Source organism: Phalaenopsis equestris, unplaced genomic scaffold (assembly GCF_001263595.1).
Source record: "Phalaenopsis equestris unplaced genomic scaffold, ASM126359v1 Scaffold000237, whole genome shotgun sequence".
NCBI classification, from domain to species: Eukaryota; Viridiplantae; Streptophyta; class Magnoliopsida; order Asparagales; family Orchidaceae; genus Phalaenopsis; species Phalaenopsis equestris.
The window spans coordinates 27,226-37,575 of NW_018164679.1; the positions used below are offsets into that span (position 1 = coordinate 27,226).

The 10,350-nt window shown below is 36.0% G+C and overlaps 1 protein-coding gene across 3 annotated transcripts in view; it reads right to left on the reverse strand.

The window, feature by feature from the left end:
- Nucleotides 1-4,263: 4,263 nt before the first annotated feature.
- Nucleotides 4,264-10,350, reverse strand: part of LOC110023961 (phosphatidate cytidylyltransferase 4, chloroplastic-like) — a 59,946-nt gene continuing 53,859 nt past the window's right edge. The window contains exons 7-8 of one of the 3 annotated variants that reach the window (XR_002293949.1): nucleotides 6,069-6,241; nucleotides 4,264-4,430 (exon numbers count right to left, since the gene is read on the reverse strand). Coding sequence is in view for 1 of the 3 variants with exons in the window: in XM_020723634.1 (XP_020579293.1) it covers nucleotides 6,150-6,241 (92 nt within the window). In the remaining 2 variants the exon portion in view is untranslated. Of the gene's footprint in view, nucleotides 4,462-5,933; nucleotides 6,242-10,350 lie in introns of those variants that run through there. The other 2 variants (XR_002293950.1, XM_020723634.1) reach the window with 2 other exon arrangements.

A 10,350-nucleotide genomic window follows, 5' to 3' on the forward strand; every position in this document is an offset into this window, starting at 1 on the left:
CCACCAATAATGTTGCTGAATATGAAGCACTTGTTGCTGGATTAAAGTTTGTCATCAACTATGAAGTACAAAACATGATTATCTACACTGATTCTCAACTCATCGCATCCCAAGTAGAAGGAGAATTTGGCACTCATAACTCGCAACTTGTGCAGTATCTCAGTCTGGTAAAAACACTTCTTGCCCAAATTGAAACATACCAGCTCATTCACATACTTCGGGAGCATAACACCCAAGCTGATGCCCTCTCTAAGCTTGCAACTTCAACAACTGGAGATCTCTATAAAAGAAGGTATATTGAGGAGATACATTTTCCTAGCATCCATGGCCCATGGGTGATATTGTCTATAAATGACCCAGAGGAGCCACCTTGGATGGATCTCATCATCTCCTTCCTCCGAGACGGAAAACTGCCAGATGATGCTACTACATCAATTCATATCCAACGCATGACTGTCAATTTCATCCTTATCGGGAATGAACTGTATAAAAATGCATTTGTAGGTCCATATCTCAAGTGTCTTCCTCCATCTGAAACTGATTACGCTCTACGAGAAGTTCATTCCAGAATATGTGGGGAGTATCTTGGTGGCAGGACACTTGCTCTTAAAATAATGAGGCAAGGCTTCTACTGGCCCACGATCAAACAAGATGTATTAGATTTTGTGCAAAAATGCAAGAATTGCCAACTACACTCCAATCTCACGCATGCACCACAAGTAGAGCTCACATCTTTTTTGAGTCCTTGGCCTTTTGCCCAATGGGGGATAGATATCATGGGGTCATTTTCGATAGCTACTGGACAATAAAAATTCATCATCTTAGCTGTCGACTACTTCCTGTCGACTACACTACTTCACCAAATGGGTTGAAGCAGAGCCTCTTGCCAATATCACTGAGGCTAATGCCAAACAGTTTGTCTGGAAAAACATCATCTATTATTTTGGGTTTCCTGCAAAGATTATCACTGATAATGAGACTTAATTCAATGGTAGGGTCTTCATATCATTCTGCAAGGATCTTCACAGTTGGTGCACACTGCTGTGGTGCATCCCCAAACGAATGGACAGACAGAGGTGACAAATCGAATTGTGCTCAAGGGGTTGAAGACTCGTCTCGAGAAGCCTGAGGGGCAGTGGGTAGAAGAGCTGTATAACGTCCTCTGGGCCTATCGTACCACAGTGCAAACTCATACCAAGGAAACCCCATATAACTTGTGTTTCGGCACCGAAGTTGTCATCCCCGTTGATATTGGAGTTCCGAACCCCCTCTGATTTCAGCAAACTTATAGTAAAACCGACATGTTCAATGAGACGGACCTAATGATATGAAAATTAGCACAATCCAAGTCAAATCAAGCCTAAATCAAGTCATTAAACCACAGTTAGAAAATTTATGAATACATTTGAAAAGTCAAACGACTGTTAAATATAGCAAGTTTATACTCAAATCGAGCGGCTCAACAAGACGAATCCAACGAGCCCGAGATAACTCAATTCTGACATCACTAAGACACTCAAATGTCCATTAAACACCGTATGATCGAGGGAAGCTCTCCGGACCATCCAATCAAAATGGTTCATATTTCTGCATTAATTGCACCCAGAACACTATAAATAGAGTCTCATCCCTCTCAGGAGGGAGGAGGAAGTCTAGAAAGAGAGTCTGAGGTCTTGAGGAGAAGCTGCAGCTCAGCATCACCACCAATCGTTGTCAATCACCGCGGACCTCTGTAGTCGACCGCCGTCGATCGCCGACCGTCGTCAACCTCCACCGACCGTCATCAATTACCACAAATCAGACGTCGTCAGTCGACATTGTAATATGAAAAATATAGTTATCATTTCCCGTCTGCGGGACAAGAGATTTCTGCAATCATCAATAAATAGTGGATTTCCGCAACTGGGCCAGGTGGTTTTTCCCTAACAAGTTTTCCACGTAAAAACTTCTAGAGTCATCACCGTTTATTTCTATTTCATTTATGTGTGCGCTCCACTTTCGCACAGCACTAAGACGATAATTTGTTACTCTACCGCCGCGAATTTTCTAGCACGCATCACTTTCAAACTAGTGCACTAATAAAATAAAATATAACAAATAATTAGGAGAAAAATATTTAAAATTTTGCTTAATATAAAATAAAAAATATAATTTTAATTCGATTACAATTTAAGCTACGGAAAAACATCTTGTTATCTATAAATAATTATTTTTATGGACAAATTTTTAAAAACTGGCATGCGTTATTTCCAAAAAAAAAGATTGGACCATGTCCGACGAGGCCTTTTGTTGCCACCTGAACGGCAACATGTTTAATTTAGATTATTCTTTTAATTTATGGGATGCGTTTTAAAAATATATTATTTACAGAGTGCCACGTGCTTTTATGCCTTTTTTGAAAGTAATTTTTATTTTCTATTTTTATGAAAGCTTTATTCTTTTTATAAATCTTTTCAACAGCAAAAAGAAACGAAGGGCGTTTTTTTTTTTCCTTAACACAAATCAAACTGGCATATACTAGTGCGTAAATATATATGTATATATACAAATGCTATTATACGAGTCCCGATCATCTTTAAGCTACCTAACAATTCGAGTATCACAACCTACACTCGGAGGCAATCGAACGCCAGGCCAGATGTGACTTATAACAATCAGACAAATGCTCGATCAACAAATCTGAATACATAACGCATGTATATATAAATATAATTTAATACACATCTTGATTTCACATTTTTGCTAATTATATTTATTTTTATATTTTTTGAATTCCTATTACAATATATATATATATATATAGCCAACCATCCATTTTATTACTGCCATTATAATTGTTTTTAGAAATACTTTCTTGTTGAATTTGTACTCTTAAAATGTGGAGCGCATTTTCTATCTGGACACCTGACGTACCTCTACGTGCGGTGCAAGCTATTCTTGAGTTATTTTCAGTAATCCTGAAATAACAAAAAAATAACCCAAAAATAAAGAACTCAAGTTATTTCTGAATTATTTCAGGATTATTAAAAATAACAAAGAAATAATCTGAAAATAACTCAAGAATACTCTGCACCGCACGTAGAGCTACGTCAGGAGTCCATATTTTCTTGTAAAATGTGATAGGCTGTCAAAAAATTATAATTTTAATTTTTTTAAAATAAAATATATTTACAATAAACATTTTTTTTACAGCTTTTCTTTAAATAACAAAAGCTGCCCAAATATAACGTTTATCTAGATTGTGGGATCCACCAAAAATTTGTGTACAACTATTATAAGCAAACGTCTTGTAATTTTTTCACTTTTGTTTAATAAATTAAATAGTGATATGACAGGACCCCTTATCTTATCAAAAGCCACCTTCCTTCTCACCAATAAATAATATTAAAATATGCGAATAATATATATATATATATATTATTTTTTTTATATAACTGAGCTAAAATTTAAATTCAGGATTTGTTTGGGACAACTCGTCCGTTTCAGGATAAGCCGCGGAGGTTTACCCGCAGCCTGCAATGAGTGTAAAATCACAGCAAGCAGTAAACAAACTAAACGGTTAGACAACTTTTTCAAAAACGACCCACACTTACAAGCTGCCCCAAACTGGCTATACTTTTTTTTTTTTTGGGGAAAATACTCCCCGTACTTTCCGTGTTTTCTCGTTAACAATTAATTAAGATTTATTAAATAATTATCTAAAAGTAAATCTAAAAATTTTAAAACATTCTAGATAGAGTTGGCCAATTTTTTATTTCTATATCTTAGGTTGACTTATCATTTTGAATAATTCAATAACCTACCACATTCCACCACCCGCCACCGCATTGCGTCAGCGGGGTCCACTTACTAATAATAGTAATAATAATCATAAGCATAATCAAACAGCACATCACACAATTTATGTGTATCACAATAAGCCAAATGCAATTTACATGCATTTACATTTCTAACATTTCACATTTATAACGCCCAAAATCTTTCATATCACAACAAAAATAGCACCATTTTAATTTTTAAAAAGTGAAATATGTGTTTTCATACATAGGTAAGGTGGTATGTATGTATGCAAATTTTAGGTGTTAGATATGTAAATACATAAACCGAAACCGCTACAATCTTTTGAATTGCTACAACATAACAATCATTGCAAAAAAAAAAAAAAAAAAAAAAAAAAAAAGAAGGAAAATGCTCTAAAAAAGCTACAACATAACAATCATTGCAAAAAAAAAAAAAAGAGGAAAATGCTCTAAAAATAAAATGCTCTAAAAAACTCGTTAAGAGCATGAACATTAAGGCTTCTTAAACAAAGAGGCATTTTATGATCATTCCAAAAAGAAATTGTTAAGAAGATAGCAGTGTTACCTTGGCAAACAGGTCTATATACAGTTCTTTCCCTTCGTTGAAGCCAAAATGGGTGATGGTTAGGGCTGTACATGAACCAATGCACTTGATGAACAACTTAAACGCGGCTCGATTAAGATTTGATCATGTTCATTCAAATTAGTAAATAAACAAACTTGAACAACTTTATAAAAACTCAAATATTGAATGAACTAAACATGAACATAGTCTAACTCGTTCATTTATGTTCAATAGCAAACACATTTGATGTTCTATAAGTAACTTGATATAAAGTCAATCTTAAGCTCGAATATAGCTCCTATCATAGATGTAAATTACTTGACTAAATTTTGGTTAGCTAGAATTTATTCAAGTATAGATTTAATAGCAACATATTATTATATCAATAATATTTTTTGATTAATTATTAGTTATATATTTATGTTGTCATCAATTATTAACTATTTGAAAAATAACATGATGGATTTCTGAAAGTAAACAACACTTTTTGTTCATTCTCTTTTATTATGCTTGATCTAGCTGTCTTTTATTTTTCCCAATTATTTTTACAATTAATGAATAATTTCACATTATAAGTTACTTTATAATACTCATTCATTCATATTTTTTGCTCTTGTTTCAATATTCTTCTCTCTATCCTAGGGCGTGTTTGGTACGCAAGTTTATCACTGATTAAGTTAATATGTAACTTTAATCAGTCAAACACGAAAAAACAAGCTTTCTGTAAATCCAAATATTTATCCATTTTGATATAAATCCTAGATTTATTAAATCCGATTATTAGGTGGATTTAACAGATTTTATTGAGGAAGAAAATAAATCATGTCTCTCGTCCCCAAACACTTCAAAGAGATCTAGTTCGATTTAAACTAAATCGAACCAAACAATTTTTTTTTTTTTTTTTGGATTTAACCCTTTTAGATTTGATAAATCAGATTTACAAGATTTATTAAATCCTACTTAAGTTAAATCCTATGGGGTAGTCAAACACATCTCAGAATTCATTTTTGTGGGAATATATCTATTATAGTTTGTTTGCTCGTTTGCTGATAAGATTAATTCAATTGTTTATTTATTTAGATTTATAAAATTATTTATTATGTTTTTCATATGAAAATTCAGATACTCATTCGAATTTTTAACTCGTTTAGATACTAGTTCACTTGTCATAAACAAATCAAACACAAATCAAGCTCAAACATCATAAAATTTCAACAAGTCAAATTTGAACAATATGTGAAAGTTTAATTTAAACAAGTCAAATTTGAACAATATGTGAAAGTTTGACACAAGCACATGCCAAACATGAACTTATTATTGTACCAAGCCAAGTCGAAACTGCAATATACTCGGCTCAATTACAGCCTCATTGATGGTTTACATGAAACTTATTTCTAGAAAATTCACATATATACCACTCAATTCCTATGCGTTAACATATCTAAAACCTAAATTTCAATTTTTACATGTATGCCACCAAACCAATCAATGAAAAAGTGTATTTCACTTGTTAAAAGTTAAAATGGGAGTATTTTTTATGTGAGATGAAATATTTGGGTTGTGTAAATGTAAAAAGTAAATTTTAGCCGTTAGATATATAAATACATATGAATTGGATGGTATGAATGTAAATGACCCTTTATTTATATGGAGTTATACAAGAAATCAAATGATGAAAATGTATTGAAGAAACTCTACGTTACCTGAAGTCCAGGCTTGTTTCTTCAGCAGTGTCATAAGATTTGTGCTTTATTTGCAGGGAAGAAGCAAAGATTTTGATAAAATCAAACACCGAAGAGTGGAAGAGCAAACTTCACAAATGAATAGCACAGAGCACCTGTGAATAAATAACTATCTAGCCTATCAAGCACACCACCTGTAATACACAAAATTACAAATGTTTAGCTTTTACTTGGATGCCCAAAAAACGAAAAAGGGAAATTTCATCACGAATCACACAATTTCTTATGGATTTACATATCTAAAACATGAAGTTTGATATTTACAAATTAGAACACTTTAGCAGTTTGGGTGTTAGATATGTAAATCCATAAGATTTGTGATACGTAAGTAAATGCCCCTAAAAAACAGAGGTGCCAAAATAGTCTCTTAAGTGTCAAATTCCAGAGTTTATAAGTGTCAAATTAATCCCAGGCTCATTTAATATGAGCAAAAAACAGCACCAAGAAATTTTGAAAAGGACTGTTTCATCCTCCATTAAAAGAATCTACAGACTAATTTGGTATTTGTATAGGCTGATACTAAACAAAATGTCCGGATTAAATAAAATGATCCACATGAAAGTTAATAAAGTAAGCTCACTAGTGAGCATCACATTCAATAAAAACAAGACATGTTATATAAGATAACCGGGACAAAGTATATTGGTATATTTTGAATATCGAATGGTATAAAACTTAAAACTACATCATAGACAAAAAAAGGCATAGATATTCACATGCATACCTCTTAATTCCTATGTATAGACGTATCTAACACCTAAAGCTAAATTTTTAAATATATGTTGCCTTATTTATGGATAAAAAAGTGTATTTCACTATTTAAAGTTAAAATATCGATATTTTTTATGTGATGTGAAAGATTGCATGGTATAAATGTAAAATGTATGTTAGATATGTAAATATTTAGGATTTGGGTTGTATATAAGTTGTTGAATCCAAAATTATTCGAGAGACGCATCTAAAGAATATAGCACGAGAGAGAGGAAGAGAGCAGAGAATTTGACAATGAACGGTAAAATCACGTAACATTTATTCATGAATAAGACCCTATTTATAGGAAATGGAGATGTTAAATAAAATTCTGCATCCCTAGAAAAAAAAGTACGGTGGGGCTTTTTGGTCAATACATACTTATATAGTCGAGTGCTTGCAATGGCGTCCGACCGGACGGGGCCGGGAGTCCGATAAGGCATCCGATTGAATTTTGTGTTGGGCGGCCATGTGTCGGGGGCCCTAAGGGAGCGACTGACCGTGCCATCTTTTGGGGAGCTATGACTGAAGGGGGGACCAACAAACCCTGGGCCGCCCACTTTAGATGCGGGCGATTTTCATTGTTCTCCCAACTTGGTTGAAGAATGTCGGCTAGTTCACCCGCATGAGTTTTGCGCCGTCAGATTTTAAGAGAGGCAGCTAAATTATGCTTGTCCTTAAATTACCTCCTTCCCAGCCTGTAGATGCCGGTTGGATTGACAGGGGCCCTTGAACTGCTTTGGGTCAGTATCAGTTAGCCCTGTCATCGTTTTTGTCAGTCGTCAAACCTCATTAAGATTCGTGCTCATAGCTAAATTATGCTTGTCCTTAAATTACCTCCTTCCCAGCCTGTAGATGCCGGTCGGATTGACAGGGGCCCTTGAACTGCTTTGGGTCGGTATCAGTTAGCCCTGTCATCGTTTTTGTCAGTTGTCAAACCTCATTAAGATTCGTGCTCGCATTTTTTATGTATGTATTTAAATTTTCCGATTTTTTTGCTGCTTGACAACAATAACTACAATAAAGATAAGTGAAACTTAATTTTCAAAAATTGTTGATATTCAAGTTGTTGAAAGATCTCAAAAATATTAATTATTATATTCCATATTGATTATAACTCTATATTTAGAGGGTTATAAATTATATGAGGGTTCTAGGGAATCTCCATTTAATTCTCTAGGCATAGACATTCACATGTATACCACTTTAGATGCGGGAATCTTAAATTAGAGAAATCAACTGTCTCTTATATTTTATTATTATTCTTTTCCTATTCTACTGTATTTTGTTTTTATTTTTGTCCTTACCAATAATTCCTGTAATGGGTATTTATACCCCTCTTTTCATCAATAAAATTAAGTCTTCTCATACATTTTCATGGTGTCAGAGCCATACCAATCTTCATCGGTATGACAACTTCTTCTTCATCATCCCAAGAAATATCATACGTCTCATCTGCCCATGTTCCAACCGGAATCGATGACACTTCCTCCCTCATCACTGGCCACAAACTCAACGGCCAGAACTACCGCCACTGGTCACAATCCGTCATGATGTTTATTTGCGGCAGAGACAAGGACGACTATATCACCGGTGATGTTGTTGCTCCGATCAAGGATGACCCAAAATTATTCTGAATATGGAATGCAGAAAAGCACATGGTCATGTCGTGGTTAATCAATTCCATGACCAACGACATTAGTGAAAATTTTCTTCTCTACGACACGACCAAGAGTATTTAAAATGCTGCTCGAGAGACATACTCTCACTCAAATAACACATCCAAGCTCTTCAAGATCGAGTCAATCCTCCACGATTTTCTCCAACGTGATCAATCTATGACTCAGTATTTTAATGTCCTCTAACGTTACTGGCAACAGGTTGACATGTATGAAGTCCATGCCTAATCATGCACTTCAGACTACAACTTATACCGTCAGATCATCGAGCAAAAAAGGATCTTTAAATTCCTTCTCAGCCTTAACAACTCTCTCGATCACGTCCGCTCTCGTGTATTAAGCTTCAAACCACTACCAAGCATTCGTGAGAAATTCTCTGAGGTTTGTCACGAAGAAAGCCACCAGAAAGTCATGCTTGGGCCTACCTCCACCTCGCCCAATCTCTTCGTTGACGCAGACGCAGCCGCCCTTGCAGCTCGGGTTCCTCCGCCTCGACACAGCGACAACCCATCACGCAAAGGTCGTCCCTGGTGCGACCATTGTCGCAAACCAGACCATAATAAAACACGTGTTGGGTGCTTCATGGAAAGCCAGCCGATTGGAAGCCTCAGTCTGATCCCGTCTGATCGCGCCCCGCCCCCCGTCCCACCAGCGCCGTCGCTGCCGATGACCTTCCTGCACCAGCGCCCAACCCATTCAGCAAAGAGCAACTAAATTTGTTGCACAAACTGATCGGCAAACCACATGATCTGGCTGTTCCCAACCCCATTACCCCATCACCGGCCTGCTCGCCCATCAAGGTACGTTCTACCATGCCTTCACAGTCAATCAAGGATCCCCCGGTCAGTGGTCAGTGGATCATCGATTCCGGCACTTCTCATCACATGACTAACGATGTCTCCCTTCTCCATGACTATATTGTGCGAAGACACCTCCACCATCCGCGTTGTCGATGACTCTGTCTCCAAAGTCACCGGCTTTGGCTCCGTGCTCATCACCCAAAACATTCTACTCTGCTCTGTGCTTCATGTTCATACTTTAAATTACAATTTAATATCAATCAGAAAGTTAACTAGTGATCTGAGGTGTATTGCTAAATTTTTCTCTATTATATGTGAATTTCAGGATACAGACTCAGGGATGACGGTTGGCAATGCTAAGATGTGCTCGGGTCTCTACGTCATCAACGGTACTTCACTATCACGACCTCGCTGTGGACATTTGTCTACCCATCATTCTGTCTTCAATTCTAGTGTCAATAAAGATTCTGAGATCATGTTATGACATTTTTGTCTCGACCATCCAAATTTTATGTATCTTGCAAAACTATTTCCAAATTTATTTATCAATAAAGATGTTTGTTCTTTTCAATGTGATTTTTGTCAACTTGTCAAACACACTCGCACGTCATTTCCACGGGTTGTTTACACCTCTTCCCGACCCTTTGCACTCATTCATAGCAATATCTGAGGCTCATCCCGTGTTACAACCCTTACCGGGACTCGTTGGTTTGTCTCCTTTATTGATGATCACACTTGACTAACGTGGTTATTTCTTATGAAAGATAAATCTGCAGTCGGTCACATATTTGAACAATTTTATTCAATGATCCAAAAACAATTCCAAACCTCCTTCCAGGCACTCAAGACTGATAATGCAAAGGAGTACTTTGCTTCCGTCCTCAGCTCTTATCTCTCCTCTAAAGGCATTATCCATTTAAGTTCTTGCGTCGACACACTTCAACAAAATGGGATCTTCGAACGCAAGAACCGCCACCTTCTCGAGGTGGCTCGCTGTCTCATGTTTTCCCCTAA